General features: G+C 36.0%; 2 protein-coding genes across 5 annotated transcripts; both read left to right on the forward strand.

The window, feature by feature from the left end:
- The first annotated feature begins 708 nt into the window (after positions 1-708).
- On the forward strand, positions 709-7,173 carry LOC111802210 (uncharacterized). Of its 4 annotated transcripts, XM_023686494.2 has the most exons (12): positions 709-1,143; positions 1,607-1,684; positions 1,796-2,325; positions 2,825-3,460; positions 3,607-3,761; positions 4,249-4,436; positions 5,088-5,215; positions 5,377-5,717; positions 5,788-5,891; positions 6,405-6,675; positions 6,779-6,855; positions 7,005-7,172. In XM_023686494.2, exons 1-10 carry the CDS (start codon positions 852-854, stop codon positions 6,473-6,475), a joined length of 2,523 nt encoding a protein of 840 aa, XP_023542262.2. In that variant the 5' UTR covers positions 709-851; the 3' UTR covers positions 6,476-6,675; positions 6,779-6,855; positions 7,005-7,172. The 4 variants fall into 4 exon arrangements, with proteins under 4 accessions (XP_023542262.2, XP_023542263.2, XP_023542261.2 ...); XM_023686495.2 differs by lacking the exon at positions 6,405-6,675 and having other exon boundaries at positions 7,005-7,173; XM_023686493.2 differs by having other exon boundaries at positions 6,405-6,855.
- A 2,719-nt stretch (positions 7,174-9,892) lies between these two features.
- On the forward strand, positions 9,893-15,308 carry LOC111802216 (serine/threonine-protein kinase PBL34). The gene is made up of 7 exons (XM_087127063.1): positions 9,893-10,517; positions 11,337-11,680; positions 11,812-11,947; positions 12,149-12,285; positions 12,359-12,482; positions 12,707-14,585; positions 14,702-15,308. The coding sequence occupies exons 1-6, from the start codon at positions 10,313-10,315 to the stop codon at positions 13,228-13,230; spliced, it is 1,470 nt and encodes a 489-aa protein (XP_086983189.1). The 5' UTR covers positions 9,893-10,312; the 3' UTR covers positions 13,231-14,585; positions 14,702-15,308.
- Positions 15,309-16,538: the final 1,230 nt, after the last annotated feature.

Genomic DNA, 16,538 nt, shown 5'->3' on the forward strand with positions numbered 1-16,538 from the left:
AAAAGTGCATTTAATTCATCTCTTTCTTCAAGTTCAATTTTGCACAGCAGGAGGTCTCCAACGTCTTCTAGAATTTCCTTTGATAAGTTCACCATAACTAGAATATAAGTGTATAAGGTTTGTTGTAGCTTCTTGGCTCTCGTAATTGGACCTTGAGGTATGAAAATTCATTGGTTGTGGTTCATATCAAATCTTCAACCGAAATTAATTAAATTTTTTTAAAAGTATTTTTTTTAAAGCAACTCACTCCTCAATTTTGTTATATTTTAATTTTCCGTTAATAAATTAAAATTTTAAAAATCGATAATTTAATTATAGAATATATATATATATATTTTTTAATGAGCAATCGTCCATGTCAAGGTTTCAAAAATGTATAAAATGTTAAATTTTTATATATATAATTTTTTTTTTGAAAATGATATATAAATTTATTTAATAAAATGGAAAGAAAAAAAAAAAAGAAAAGAAATGGGCGGGGCATAATGGGAATATTAAGAAAAGAATTCCAATGTATTGGGCTCGAAGGAGCACTGTGCAACAAAGGCTAGCCCATAGTAAATGGGCCATTGGTGACGTGGTGAGAAAGTATGTTAGGCCCGGCCAACGATTTGCTTATGTCCGGTGCTCCGCCACCACTGAATCTATCCTCCACTTCGCTAACAGAGCTTCACCGGTTCGATCTCCGATCAGTTAGACCCGAGGACCGCCTGTTTTCACCGAGTCATTGTTAATTTCTCATTGCCTGAAAGGCTTAATGATTGACTAATGGCATGATCGATCAAATTCAATATCCAACTACGAGTTTACGGGACGCGTCTTGATTTTGCAGATACTCTGTTAGTGCAATAATGAATTTTCTACTTAGATCTACTCCTGCCGTGCCTGCAGAGCGACCATCTGTTCAAGAAACTCCTCCTCCAGTTGCTCCTTACGCGCCAAAACCAGCAATAACTTTGGAGAGTCTGATTTCTGAAATGCCATTTCCGCAATATTCTGTAGTTGATGATATTGACGATGAGGTCGATGCATCTGCCGGTGAAAATGGAAGTATTGCTGGTAATAAGGAGAACAGCGGCTGTGCTAGTGTAGGGAAGCACTCTGATGTTTCCGAGGAAGAAGGGTGGATTACCATTCCATGCAGTGCGTGCTTGTTATTTCAGTTCACTAATATGTCTGAATTTGATTATTGGTTAATGTGTTATCGTGCATGAATGTATCACCGATGCTTATACATTACGGTCTAGTTGCATAAGATGGTGATCAATTTCTTCTCGTGTGCTTAACACACTGTATATTGTGTTTGTACTAGGATTTATGTTGAAAGAAGATAACATTTATCATTGTTAGTGTTTCGAGTTGCGAGATTGTGTAGATTCTTATTTTAATAGGGCCATAACTTAGTAATGAATTCGTATGATGTGAATCAGATTACATAATCTGTTAATTATCTTCTTATGGTTCTTTTACAAAATGTATGTTTAGTATTCCTGAATCCTGAGTTTTAGAATGGCTAACATGGCTAGACTGTTTATGTGATTGATACATGCTCCCCTTTCCCTTCTATTTCGCGAAGGAAAGCTAATACTCAGATATTCTTTCCTAGAGGATCTTCCTAGTGATTGGAGAAATGCATCAGATGTACATTCGTTACGCAGTAAGGACAGATCTTTTGTCTTCCCAGGTACATATACTTTTTGATGTCTTGTTTATTCTGTTTTCAATCCATGTGCATCTCCAGATAAGAGAAATGCTGTGTTATCTGTATGGTACTTTAACTCTGCCCTTCATACAGGTGAACAAATATGTATCTTGGCATGCTTATCTGCTTATAAACAGGATACAGCAACTATCACTCCTTTTAAAGTTGCAGCAGTTTTGAGTAAACATGGAAAAGGGCACAGTCCTAGAAAACAAAATGGAAACATGGATGATGGAACTAATTCCACAAACAGGGAAAGGCGGCCAAGTCCGGACCAAAGTACAATTCAAAATGGTGAAAATCTATCAAGTGAGAAGATTGATTCATCAGAGGATGTTTCTGCCAGTGAATCTCTTCTTAGAATGGAAGATCACAGGCGTCAAACAGAAACATTGTTACAACGATTTAAGAACTCTCACTTTTTTGTAAGAATTTCTGAGTCCAGTGATCTCCTTTGGTCAAAGAAAATATTTCCTGACAAGCATAGTGACTGTGAAGTGGTGGGTGAAAGCACTGTTAATTCTAGCTTAAATGCTGATCAAGGAAATTTTGGTTCCAATGTCTCTGGTGGCGTTGCAAGAGGTACCTTTAAGTGCTGCTCTCTTTCTGATGGAAGCATAGTGGTATGTATTAAAAAGCTTCTGGAGTTTCCCGTGCATGCTTGCAAAAATTTCTACTTGAACATTTCAAATCTTATGTCTCTCTTTTTATCTCGAGCCTACAGACTGCAGTAGTAGGTGTTCATCCTGCAATTCACTGGCCACCTTTTGTACGAATCAATTAATACTCAGATTTATCATACTTGCATTTTGATCCCAAAGATTAGATTTTTCTATATATTTTGTATATATGTTAAGATTAGTTGTTCTGTGATGCAACCTGTTCAGAAGACATGAAAGATGTGCTTGCATCCATGAAATCTGTATTTGGTGCAACATTTCTTTTATTTCATATAAAATTTCCTTCCGTCAGATTAATGGTTTGTAGTTCATCTGATATCATCACATTCATTTTCAAAGTCTTTTATGCCCATGTCAGATCCCTGCTACTGATATCAGTATCAATTTCAAGTCTCTTTCTAACGACTGATTCTCATTCTGTCTTCTTGTGGGAAGGATGCAGGTGCTTTTACATGTGAATGTTGGTGTTGACATATTGAGAGATCCAGTATTGGAAATTCTTCAATTTGAGAAGTACCAAGAGCGGACAATGTCATTTGAGAATCAGGATGGCTTAAGTTATTCAAGTCTGGATCCATATGGAGAATTGATGAAATGGTTGCTTCCTCTGGATAACACCATTCCTCCTATTACCCGCCCTCTATCTCCTCCCCGTTTAATTCCCAATGCAGGAATCAGTGGCACTTCTCAGAAGTCAAATGCGTCTGCTTCATCTGGCTCTCAACTCTTCTCCTTGGTCCATTTTAGAAGTTACTCTATGTCCTCTATACCTCACAATACTGCACCACCTCCTGCACCCATTAAATCTGCAAGTTCAAAGCCAAGCTTTGAACTTGAAAACTGGGATCAGTTCTCACCTCAGATGTCCTCAAAGAGAAAAAGACTTGGGGTCCGTGACCTTTTATCTTTCCGAGGTATCTCTTTGGAGCAAGAGAGATTTTCCGTTTGTTGTGGACTGAAAGGAATTCATATTCCTGGAAGACGATGGAGGAGAAAACTTGAAATTATTCATCCTGTTGAAATCCAGTCTTTTGCTGCTGATTGCAATACGGATGACCTTTTGTGTGTTCAAATTAAGGTGTGATGCATTAAATCTTTTTTTTATAAAGTCATAATGAGTACATGATATAGTTATATATGTATCGTTGATATTATGCTTCTCAAGTATTTCCCAGAATGTTTTTTGTGCATTTTTTTTACAGAGTTACATTTTTTGTTTTGTAGAATGTGTCTCCAGATCATATACCAGATATCATAATATATATTGATGCTATTACAATTGTTTTTGAAGAGGCATCAAAGGATGGACTTCCCTCATCATTACCAATTGCTTGCATAGAAGCAGGGAATGAACACAGCATACCAAATTTAGCCATCAGGTTGTCATCCACTCAAAAGATATTCTATTCATTTAATTTCTCATGCTTCAGTTATTTTCCTGGTTGTTGTGCATCTGCCGTACCAAAAAAGTGGTGGGTTGCATATCTGAAAGGAGAGAGTGAACTTTCTATTTTCTGTGTTGCGAACTCATAGAAAAGTTTGGTTATGGCTCGCTTTTGTGGTTGCTTGTTGTATTTGTGTCTGACAGAAGGCACTAAGTACTATTTTCCCTAGTGAGGAGTAAATTTTACAGTGTGATTTCGAAATTGACTAGAATATTATTCAAGATTGAAAGGATTTGATTGCATTAAGTAATAATTGTGACCTTCGAATGTATCAGATTATTTCTAATGAATCATTTTGGTATGAGAAAATATTTGCATTTGTGCCGCTCTTTTCATTTTTATATGGTAATTGAAAAGGTGATTATATGTAGAGCTTCTCTCTTTCTTCTGTTAAAAAAAGTGCGGAGCTTCTCTGTGGCAGGAGAAACGAAGAGCACTCTTTTATTATCAAACCAGCAACTTCTATGTGGAGGAATATAAAGGCTTGTGGAGAAAGAAATTCTCAATCATCCCAATTGCAGGCTGGAAATCCGACATCAAGTTTGTCCCTTACCTCCAAGAGTACTGATCAATATGCAATTATGGTAACTTGCCGGTGCAACTATACTGGTATGTTTACTGATCTTTATTTCTGTAATTTATCATCATAGTCCCATTGGGGTGATTTGCCTTTTTTATTTTTCAATTTTCTGATTCTCTTAAGCTGCACGTCTCTCTTGTTGATATTGTGGAAAAAATTATATCGCACAAGTATTAGCCATCTCTAGGAATTTGTAGAAAACAACTCAAATTTAAGGGAACTTTGGATGGAATGCAATCACAATAAGAATTGCACGGAAGCACCAAAATGAAGAACTGAACGTAGTATTTTCAAGTATCTTCCCCGGTTCCTGCACTTCTCTTTAAAGATTCTTTAATTTCTTTACAACCACAATTCTCAAAGGATTGGTTTTACCTTGTTGGACCATAATATCTTTGCGTTTCGTCTAAAGCTATTTCTATTAAGCATGGGCACACCACATTTTCTCTTTCTTACCCAGTTTCTACAACCAACTGAGATTGAACAAAGAATGTTAGCATTCAATGAATTAGGGCTGAAGGGGCAATGAAAGAAGAGAAGCATCCGGATTTTAATCTCAGCAATCTCATAGTTCTGTCACTTGTTGCCACTAATGTCAAACCATCATAATTCTTTCAGTTGTTTCTCTTATGCTATAATAGGTACTTAAATGATTTCATATATTTTCTGAACTCATTCAGAGTCGAGATTGTTTTTTAAACAACCAACAAGTTGGCGACCTCGAATTTCAAGCGATCTTATGGTCTCTGTGGCGTTATCTGGGGATACCCTTAAACCCAATGGAATTGGTTCTCACCTTCCTGTTCAGGTTTAAAGCATCAAATCTCAAGCAACCCCGCCCCACCCACCCCACCCCCCCCCCCCCCCCCCCCCCCCCCCCCCCCCCACACACACACACACCCAAACACACATCAACACCAATTCCACATGATGTCCAATCAGCAGTTATCTGAAGGGTTTAAGTTTCAGGTTTTGACACTTCAGGCGTCAAATTTAACATCCGAAGATCTGACCATGACGGTTCTTGCTCCATCTTCATCCTCTTATCCATCCATCATTTCATTGAATTCCTCATCATCATCACCTATGAGTCGATACTGGGTTTTAAATGAAGTTGCTGGTGAGAAGTATAGTACATCACTGGAAAGGCCGAGATCAATCCCTGTTGCATCTGACAATCAAAGACACAATGTTGATTTTGGAGGCCGGCTAATTCCTTTTGAAGAACTATCTTCTCCCATGTCAGATATCATCCCAAGTGCTGGTTTAGGTTGCTCGCATTTGTGCCTCCAGAGTAGAATTCCATTAGGGTAATAAACAATTCCTTTCTCACTGTATCAATAGTTTTCCCAGCATTCATTGTTTGCTTGGTCTCTGCAGATGTATTCCTTCTCAATCCACAACTACCATCAAACTTGAGCTACTTCCCTTGACTGATGGCATAATTACTCTTGAAACGTTACAGATTAATATCAAGGAAAAAGGTAATGATTGTCATTATTTTATTTTCTATGCTCTCTTCAATATGTATTTACTGTGTCCCATCAAAGAAAATTTATTTACCTACTGTGATAAGAAGCTAAATGGTTCTGCTCAAGTATCTATTGTCCCTTCAATCAATTAAAAGATTAAAAATAATAATAATAATTCTGAAGTGAGCTCCATACTAGAATTGAGAATCATTTCCCTAGATTTTTGTCCCTCCTTAAAAGGAATATGGAATCACTCTCATTTCCCTTTTTCCCAACGAACAGATTTTTTCCCTCTCATGATTTTATTTGTTTCGATAATTCAAATTTTATTTCTATGCCTTACATTAGGGAATAATATCTTCATTCTTATTATGCGCAAGATCATAGATATTGTTCTTATTGTGCCATTCTTCATGCTCATTAATTTTTCATGTAGATTCATTCGCATTCTCGTTTGCATTAACTTGTCATGATTTTTTTGAAAGTTCTTAAGTAGAAATTCCTTTAATCATTTTGGTGTGACAGGTGTTACGTATATCCCCGAGCACCCACTGAAAATAAATGCGACTTCCAGCATTTCTACTGCGATTATTTAAGATGGTTCCTAGTATTTCACATTTAATCTCGAGCACTGCAAGGGCCCATCCAAGGCCCGCCCTTTCGGCCATTCTTGAATCAGAATTTTTATGGTTTCTAGGCCAATCAACGACCATTCGCGCTCGTTTGCCTTCTCTTTGAGTGTGCTTGATATACCCATATCAATCTATCTTGGATATATAGCTTTTAGTTGTGTGTTGTAAGTTGTGTATCCCTCGTCTTGGAAATGGAATCGATGTACATCCTGGAATCTCAAAATATATACCTGTTTCACTTTTATTTTTTTTTAATTGTGCTTCTAGGTTACTGCACCCAGAAAACAGTGGAGAAACTGTGAATCTGCAACTTTTTCTGTGGCTGCTTTTTGATACATTAGATTGTAAGCTTCTATTCTTACATCTATTAAAACCGAAGTCCTTTTCAGATATTCTGTTCCTGAATCTAAACATAATGCTTAACAACACTGTCATTATGCCTCCTTTTCATCCTTTCTCTAACATGTAATGGTGCCTATGAACTGTCCAACAGGACGTTTTCTGCGCGGAGCAATCATCCAAAATAGACCACACAAAATTAAGCCAACTTCACTGGACAGGTCTAGTCTAAGTTTCAGAATTGAATTATTGATGCTGTTCTTGATATTTATTGGATATTATTTGACTTTATTAGTTGAAAATAAATCTATTTAAATTCAATAAAAAAATATTATAAAATTCATGTCTTTCTCTTTTCTTAGAACAAAATATTACAAATATGCATCAATGTGTGATTACTTGTGCTATGGTTAAAGCTAGTGATTTGAAATTTGTAGTTGATAGAGGAAATTTGTTGATTTTAAGCAGGAAAGGAAAAAAAAATGTCTCTTTAGGCCCGCCCACTACCAACCTCAACATGTCGGGATATTTGGACACCCACCTAGCACCCGCTTCACTTACACAATTAGTGTAGTGGGAAGTGGGAAGCGGGAAGCGGGGAGCTACTTGCTTGAAAGAGCTAAAAGCACCCCCCTCTTGAACGTGAACCTCTATTCCCTTACCTTGTTGAAGGTTGTTGAAGGAGGTAAAGCAATTTTGGCTCCTCTCCTTCTCGGGTCGAGTTGCTTCACTCCTCTCTATCTTAACTTGAACTAATGTTACTCCATAAGTATAGTATAGTTTAGGTTCAAGGAAAAGTAGTGTAGAAAGTAGTGCATAGAGTGTTACTCCATTGGTCCCCTTGCTATGGTGATGAAAGTTCTTTGTCATAGGCTAGAAAAGCTTTGGAGGGCTTGATGGTATAGTTTTTCTCCACACCTTTTGACTTTTATATCTAATACTCACATATGCCAAGCCCCTAGTGAAGAGAGTACAATAACACATTATTCCCTCCTATATGTAGAAAGAGACGGTGGGAAACAACTAAAATCAACGTTTCCCAAATATTTTGAACTAGGTGTTTAAAATGCTCGACAGAGGACTATCACTTCTCTACTGCAAATTGAGTATCTGCAGTCAAACATGATAGAATACGCTTTACAACCAATAAGTTTATGATATTTTATTTGATGATATACCATTCTTGTTAAATAGATATTTCTTAAACCCTACGTGTGTTATTCTATTCAACCCATTTTCTAAAAATTTCATCTTTATCATAATTCTTCAATTGGTGATCTTTTTATGCGACATACTTGGGAGTAGTTCAACTTTTCACTTTATAAATAGAGCCTTTCTTTGAAGTGATATAAAAATTTTCTCGGTCATCAATTATATTTCATTGCTACAATCATTTTGACAAAGATTAGGACTATTTTTAGTTGAATTATTTGAATGATATCATTTATTGTCATATGAATTTGACTAAAATTAGAACATCCCATTCTTTTGAAAGATATTGCCACATAATTCAAATATTTTTTTTAACATATGAGAAATAATTGAGAGTGTCCAAAATTGTTTACAACAAAATAGAGAATATAAACACCAAAATTGATTTTATGATATTAATTTATTCAACTTAATTAATTTTATTTTACGTTAAAAATAGACCCCACAAGTTTTTTTTTTTTTTTTTTTAACAGCAATTATTTGATTCTTAATCTAAGAAAATAATTTTAAAAAGAAATAATAATAATAATAATAATCTACATATGAAAATACCGGTACCCTTTTTTGGCATCACAAGTTATAAATTAAAATATATTATCATGTCATGGATGTGTCATTTTCATAGTGTTATTATATAAACTTTAATCAAAATAATTTACTACAACGAGCTGTTATTGTCTAAAATTAAATTAAAAAATAATTAGTTTTAATCAATAAATTTAAATTTAAATCTAGAATGACGAAAGTCAAACTATGTGGTGCACGTTTATGCTTCAAAAGTCAAATCATTTATTGTTTGAATTTGCATTAAGTCTTTTTAAATAATTTTAATTATATTTTAAATTTATCATCAAACAACATACTTCAAATAAGTAGCCTTAAATGAACCAATTTATGAATTTATAAAAGGTAATTTTAGGTAAAATTAGATTATTTAATATCATTAATTAAAAATAAAAAAAAAATCCACTCAAATCTTTTTAATATTCACAATTTTTAGCTTAAAAATAATGTGAAAAATAATGAATTTAAAAGTATTGATAAAAATATAATATTTTTTTTTCTAATATCAAAATAATTTCTCTCTGACAAAGACATTCACAAATTGACAATTTATTTAATTACATTACATATAATTAGTAAACTGAGTCAAATAGTTTTTTTGAAAATGAATTAAAATTATAAAATATTTATTTTGAAAATAATAAAAAAAAATTAATGTCCAAATCATAATATCCTTTGTGTCAACAAAATTAGATCAATAAAAAGCATGAAATGATTGGGGGCTGGGCTCTATTATTGTAATTTAGGGCGGAGGGTGGGGTAGGGGTAGAATCGGTCTTTCACATATTATTATTATTTTTTTAATTTTCCAGAAAAAAATAAAATAGAGGGAAAATTGAAAAGAGGTGCGTGCAAGACACCGAATAATTTGACGTGCGCATTCAAATCCGCCCACGAAGGCAGACACGTCAACATCCATGTGGGGCCATGGTCATCTTCTCTCTCATGCCCGTACTGCCCGATTTTCCCACTTTCGATTTGCCCGAAATGTTTGGTCCATTCTTATTTGGCACCCCGGGCCACGGTCAGCTGACACGACCGGCAGTTTGGTCACTGCCCGTTTCCCCGGGCAGCAACGCTAACTTTTGTCCAGTCTTTGATTCCATTGGAAAATGGGAAAAATAAAAATTAAAAAAAAAAATAAAGGAAAAAAAAGGAGGAGAGAGAATTGAATATTTTTTGGAAAATAAATTTCTTTTTCTTATCTATATTTTAAATTAATTAATTAAATTTCTTTTTGTGTATAAAATTTATAACTTTACCAGCTTAAAACTAATCTAGTTGTTCTTGTTGGAAAACCCATCTTGGGGATAGTCTCGATTTTTTAGGCGCAGAGATTTGTAAGGTTAAGCTGTGAGGAACTTGGAGTATCATTGTCTGTTGATGAAGGAGGAGGAGATTTGTTTATGACCTCATTCTAGTCGATCGAATTTCGCCTTCTGAAGGGTTTCTTATGGAATTCGTCGATTTCTATACGATCTGGTAATCTTCTTCTCAAGAACTGGATGTTTTCCTCTTTTTTGCCCCAAGTGAAACGAGGTAAATTTGAGTGATCTTGTGGTAGTCTTCACTTTCGTTGTTTCGAAGCCAAGTTGAAGTAGCGACTCGAGAAGGTAAGGCACTGGATGGTGTTTCGGATTCGGGGGGTTTTATGCGATTATCTGTGTTCTTTTGGGTAGTTGAGCTATGGAGGTAATCGCTGAAGATGGGAAAGTTGTGTCTCGGGTAGTGACCGAATCGAAGGGGACGAAGAAGCAGAAGAACAACAAAGAACAGGTTGAAACTGTGGAAGAGGAAACTGGCTGTTGGATTGCTCTGAGGATTTTTCGTAGCTGCATTTCTTCGAGATCCAAAGTTGATAGTTCGATTAGTGGGACTAGTATTAACTATGGTAATCACTTATGTTCTTGTCATATTCTCTGTAGTTCGCTTTCTGGCTTAAAGCTTAGATTCATTGTTTTCTGGGATTTCCTGTAATTTCTAATTTGGTCCATGTTCTTTAAGGCTCTCATTTTGTTTGTTTTGATTTGTGAACATTTTACTGATGTCAGCATCCGTACTTGAAATCATTGAACAATGCGAGTTCTTAATCTCGCATTATCGTTAATTGACCCTCACTTATGGATATTAGTAGATGATTATTAAGTTTAGGAAAGTTGTTAAGGTAGTCCTGAGCATAAGTCATGGGGGATTTATTGCTTCAAACCAGATAATGGATCTTGAACCTATTCTGAGCATATTGTGAGACTTATCTGGTAAAGCTTCAGTAGAAAGCAGGAAGAGTTTTCTTGAACGCAGCCTTTACCTTCTGAACCAGGAAGGATCTTCTAGACTTATGAAACCCCCTGTTGCAAATGCAGACCGATTATAATCTTCGAACCAGGAACGATGCATACTGACTGGTGATATTTTGGGTTGACAATGGTTTGGATGTTCATGGAAATAGTCGTGAGAGGTATGGTGCATCGTAATCTTCGAAAGGTTGTAGATGGTGGGTAAGTTACTGATTGTTTATAGGGATGGGGAATTTATTCGTTATTTCTCGAGTAATGGAAGGTCGAAGTCAACTGAACATATAGACTTGGAAACATTTTAATGGAGGTTTTGAGTTCATTGTTGTGCTTCAAGTTTATATTATATTGAGTATTTTTCTAACCTTTTGTCTTTTAAGAAAATTGAAGTTTCCTAATTAATGGTCTTTTTGTGTCAGCTGAAAGCAAGTCTACGGTGGATTCGAGTAGAGACCAGCCGACGCCTCAAGAGATATCTTCTACAAATACAAGTATGAGTAATGCAGAGAGTAATTCATCCACTTCCAAACTAGAAGAGGAACTTAAAATATCTCCTCATCTACGGAAATTTTCATTCAATGATCTTAAGTTGGCGACAAGGAACTTCAGACCGGAGAGTCTTCTTGGTGAGGGCGGTTTTGGTTGTGTTTTTAAGGGTTGGGTTGAAGAAAACGGAACTGCTCCAGTTAAACCTGGCACAGGACTCACTGTTGCTGTTAAAACGCTCAACCATGATGGTCTTCAAGGCCATAAAGAGTGGATGGTTTGAAGCTTCTCTGATCTGTTGTCTTTTTATATGTATATTTTGGAGTTTACAATTTTCATCCTTGTTTGGATGGTAGGAAAATAGCCATATGTTCTATTCACTAATCGATGCGCCGTGTTATGTGGCAGGCTGAGGTGAATTTTCTTAGTGATCTCAAACATCCCAACTTGGTCAAACTTATCGGTTACTGCAACGAAGATGATCAAAGACTGCTTGTATATGAGTTCATGCCCAGAGGAAGCCTGGAGAATCATCTTTTCCGGAGTATGTTACTTCCTTTCTTATGATAAAATTGTCCATTCCATCCATCCTGTAGTTTTTGGGTAAATAGTGCATTCTTTGAGTCTCTAAGTCCATGGCTTATGATTTCGGGTCTGTTAACTAGTTGATTAGCTAAGTCTTAGGTGTTTAGAGATTGATCCATGGCTTCTGTTTCTCACTTGTAAAACTCTACATCATATGCAGGATCTCTACCACTTCCGTGGTCTATTAGGATGAAAATTGCACTAGGTGCTGCCAAGGGTCTTGCTTTTCTTCACGAAGAAGCGAAAAGGCCGGTTATATATCGTGATTTCAAAACATCCAACATCCTATTAGACGCCGTATGTGACAGAAACTATGGTTATAATATGTTTTTATTCATTATATATCGTCCTGACAATATCACTCTTTTAGGAATACAATGCCAAGCTTTCTGATTTCGGACTTGCAAAAGATGGCCCCGATGGAGATAAAACCCATGTCTCTACTCGTGTGATGGGAACGTATGGCTATGCAGCTCCAGAATACGTAATGACTGGTGAGTTTTAGAACATTCAATCTTTTTTAGTAAGTTTAACGTGTGGTGATTTACATTCTTGTCACTCGTCAATTCTCTTGCCCATATGCCCCCATGGCAAGCAACGCTCGGATTAAAATTGTAGAATTTGGAAGTCTGGATCTGTGTTATCTTGTTAGTCTACTAGTGCCTGTTCATTCTCTTGGTGATTGTTCATTTTGGTCTGATAAGTGCCCCTATGGTAGGACATCTTACATCAAGGAGTGATGTGTATAGTTTCGGAGTCGTTCTTCTTGAAATGTTAACTGGCAGAAGATCCATGGACAAAAACCGTCCTAACGGTGAACATAATCTTGTCGAGTGGGCACGGCCATACCTAGGAGAGAAAAAGAGATTCTACCGTTTGATAGACCCTAGGCTTGAAGGGCATTTCTCAATAAAAGGTGCTCAAAAGGCAGTACAATTGGCTGCTCAATGCCTTAGCCGAGATCAAAAGGTCAGACCCTTAATGAGTGAAGTTGTTGAAGCCTTGAAGCCTCTCCCAAACCTCAAGGACATGGCAAGTTCATCTTATTATTTTCAGACAATGCAAGCCGACCGCGTCCGATCGAGCCCAATGGCGAGAAATGGCTACCACACAGCTGCAGGACCAGTTCCGAAGAACGGGCAGCAACTACGCAGCCATTCAATCGCCAATGGATCTCATGCTTCTCCATATCATCAGCAGCAGCAACCCCATCCATCTCCAAAACCCAATGTCAAACCCTGAAACTTGGGTTGTTTGGTAATTAATCAGTAATTATCTAGTTGTGTTAACCCATCTCATTTTGTCAATCAGTAGTTTTCCCCCCCTTCTACCTCAGTATAGATAGATGTTTATTTTGCAAACAGCATTTGCTGGTGGATCATTGAAAATGCTACTGATAGACATGTCTGCTCTATCACCACCTTGTTAAAATGGGAAACCTGGCAGAAGAGTGTACCATAGCAGATGAATTTTGTTCATCATTTTCAATGTCATATTATTTTGAGAAAGAACAGAAAGAACTCCATTTTTGTGGGTCAAGACCTTTCATTTTAGTGAAAGCTACCTGTGAGCTTCCAACCATCCACCTTGGTTGTGGAGGGTAACGAAACATTCCTTATAAAGGTGTGTAAACTTCTTCCTAGTAGACGTGTTTTAAAAACTTTGAGGGAAAGTCTAAAGAGGACAATATCCGCTAGCGGTGGGCTTGAGCCGTTACAAATGGTACTAGAGCTAGACACTGTGCGGTGTGTCAGCGATGACGCTGGCCTCCAAGGAAGGTAGATTGTGAGATCCCACATTGGTTGGGAAGGAGAACGAATCATTTCTTATAGGAGTGTGGAAACTTCTCTCTAGTAGACACGTTTTAAAAACTTTGAAAGGAATCTCGAAAGAGAAAACTTAAAGAGGACAATATTTATTAGAGGTGGGCATGAGCGGTTACTGTAGATCTTAGCTTGGATGATCAAGTTGAACTAAGAAAAAAGAACTTTTGGAGCACCATATAAGCCTGATGATTGAATCAACGGGGTTTGACTGCTAAAAGTTATTGGAATAAGGATTCATTTGTTGTTGGAATCATAGTGGATATTGAATGGCTTCTCATCTGGTTTATATATTATATAACTTATTGACATGTGTGTTCTTACGCCATATCCACTTTCTCAATGCATACACCAACCGATCGAGAAAGCAAAGGTATGCAGCTATGGACAAAATATTATCATAAAATACAAGATTGTGGGTGGCCGACGGTGAACCGAAAGGTCCCGAACCGTTCGGAATCCGCCGCGTGGACGGCAGAGAAAAGAATCCATCATTAGAAACAACTGAAAAGACCTGACCCATTTCGGCAAATTCTGATTCAGTCGGAGCTTTTGAGTGAAAATGGGTTACCTAATTCACACAGTTCCTCCACTATGGCGCTGAGTAATTGCTTCAATGATGAGGAGAATGACGCGGAGTGTGTGCGGTCTGATCTGTCTTTGATTTCCACTTGGGATTCACTGTTTCTCAGTTCCAATTTTCCATTTGTCACCACAAATTCACTCGCTAAGAGCGAAGATTTCTCCGAAAGCTTCTGGGTTTTCACGGTGCAGGTAAGGTGTTTGTTGTATGTCTTGTTCCCTTTCTTCATCCTACGGATATCACTGTAGTGTTCTCAATGCTTTCTGAAATCATGAGTCGTATATCTTTTCTATGTCAATCTTCTCAGGAGGATCAGAAACTAAGCTCATGATCATTCATTAGTTGGATTCTGGTCTTGAATTGCTCCTATGAAGATGATGATCGTCCTTCCCAGCTGCTGGCTTGGAACATGGAGCAGCCATTTGCTTGCTCCAAGTTCAATGAAGTGATTCAACCTGGCATCTGGGGAACTTGATACAGGACACTTCTCTTATCTGCAGCAGTCTGAGATTCATTCTGAAACAAGGACAAGGGTTGGCTTCTTTGAATTTGCAGCTAAAAGGGTTGGCTCCTTCCCAGCTGCTGGCTTGGAACATGGAGCAGCCATTTGCTTGCTCCAAGTTCAATGAAGTGATTCAACCTGGCATCTGGGGAACTTGATACAGGACACTTCTCTTATCTGCAGCAGCCTGAGATTCATTCTGAAACAAGGACAAGGGTTGGCTTCTTTGAATTTGCAGCTAAAAGAGGTGCGTTTTTCTTTTCAAAGCAAGAAACGTTCATGTTCTAGGTTTCGAGGTTACTAAAGTTACTCGTTGTGAGCTAAATTGATCGTAGATCAACGGTAATTAACATGTATTCGAGTTAAAATTTTATAAGCTATTTGATCACACGAAAGCTTGTGTTTGTTGCTTCGTTGAATTGTGCAGCCAATAGAGCTCTGTTCTTCTTTCGAAAGCAAGAAACGTTCGTGTTCTATGTTTCAAAGTTACTAAAGTTACTTGTTGTGAGCTAAATCAACCGTAATTAACATGTACTCGAAATTAGTCCCGTCCTTGGCTTTAGTGTTGTGAAATGGGTCAAAGAAGCTTTTTTTTTTTTTTTTTTTTTTGTCTCATTCACAAAAGAAAAGTGCTGAATGAAATTGGGCCCTATGAAAGGTATATTTATTTATTTATTTATTATTATTATTATTATTATTATTATTTTAAAAAAGAAAAAAGATATATTTATTTATTATTATTGTTATTTTAAAAAAGAAAAAAGCTATATTTATTTATTATTATTGTTATTTTAAAAAAGAAAAAAGCTATATTTATTCTGATAAATAAACATTGAAAAAGTAAATAAAATGTATTAAAAGTAAAAATCAATAACATTACTCATTGTCAAATTACTAGGAAAAAGACTTGTAATCAATGTTCATCTTACTTTATATTTAAGACTTTCAAACTCGAGTAAGAATTTGAATCTTCAATCTAAAAAGAATATTTTAATCATTAAATTACGTTTAAATTGACTATAATAACCGACCAAATATCGAGTAATTATTGAAATTTAGAAATTTAATGTTCTTTCACTTGTTTTATTTTATATTTAAAATGTAGTTTTACCTTTTTGCCCTTACTCATTAATTTGTGGAACTAACCATTTTCTAAAAAACATTATCTTCCAAATACTTAACTAAAAAACTTTTGCACTTTTTTACCTTAAAAAAAAATATGATTTGATGATGAGATAACTAAAACTAAGAATATTACCTAAAATTTTTAAAACCCTACTTTTTATATAATAAAAAAAACCCATTTTTGGGGATTTTGTGAAAAAAAATTTGGATTTTAATTTTTGGGTTCATATGCACGTAGGTGAAGAGTGAAGTGACGTTCCAATTTTTTTTTACCGAAAGGGTATTATAGTCATTTTCATTTCAATCAACGGCTATTAAAACATTTTATGTAAAAGGAGTCATTTATGTAAGACAAGGCGCTTTCTAGCCCTTACCCTTCACATCAATAATATAAAGAGTAATAAAGTTACCTAATTTTACTTTTCAAAAATAAATTTTGATCTCAATAATATACCTAATATTTTTCCATATTAGAAAATTATAAATACCCATAATAAAATGAGATTTTTTAATAATT

Source organism: Cucurbita pepo, chromosome 9 (assembly GCF_057944985.1).
Source record: "Cucurbita pepo subsp. pepo isolate OVF chromosome 9, ASM5794498v1, whole genome shotgun sequence".
Lineage (NCBI taxonomy): Eukaryota > Viridiplantae > Streptophyta > Magnoliopsida > Cucurbitales > Cucurbitaceae > Cucurbita > Cucurbita pepo.

What these genes read in the sequence shown, in the direction of transcription:
- LOC111802210 (XM_023686493.2), top strand. Translation starts at nt 852, where the DNA reads ATGAATTTTCTACTTAGATCTACTCCTGCCGTGCCTGCAGAGCGACCA. An exon ending in TTGCCGGTGCAACTATACTG is followed by an intron (nt 4,437 to 5,087) that starts GTATGTTTACTG and finishes GAACTCATTCAG; the next exon opens with AGTCGAGATTGTTTTTTAAA. An exon ending in GTTCTCACCTTCCTGTTCAG is followed by an intron (nt 5,216 to 5,376) that starts GTTTAAAGCATC and finishes TTTAAGTTTCAG; the next exon opens with GTTTTGACACTTCAGGCGTC.
- LOC111802216 (XM_087127063.1), top strand. Translation starts at nt 10,313, where the DNA reads ATGGAGGTAATCGCTGAAGATGGGAAAGTTGTGTCTCGGGTAGTGACC. An exon ending in AAGGCCATAAAGAGTGGATG is followed by an intron (nt 11,681 to 11,811) that starts GTTTGAAGCTTC and finishes GTTATGTGGCAG; the next exon opens with GCTGAGGTGAATTTTCTTAG. An exon ending in TCCAGAATACGTAATGACTG is followed by an intron (nt 12,483 to 12,706) that starts GTGAGTTTTAGA and finishes CCCCTATGGTAG; the next exon opens with GACATCTTACATCAAGGAGT.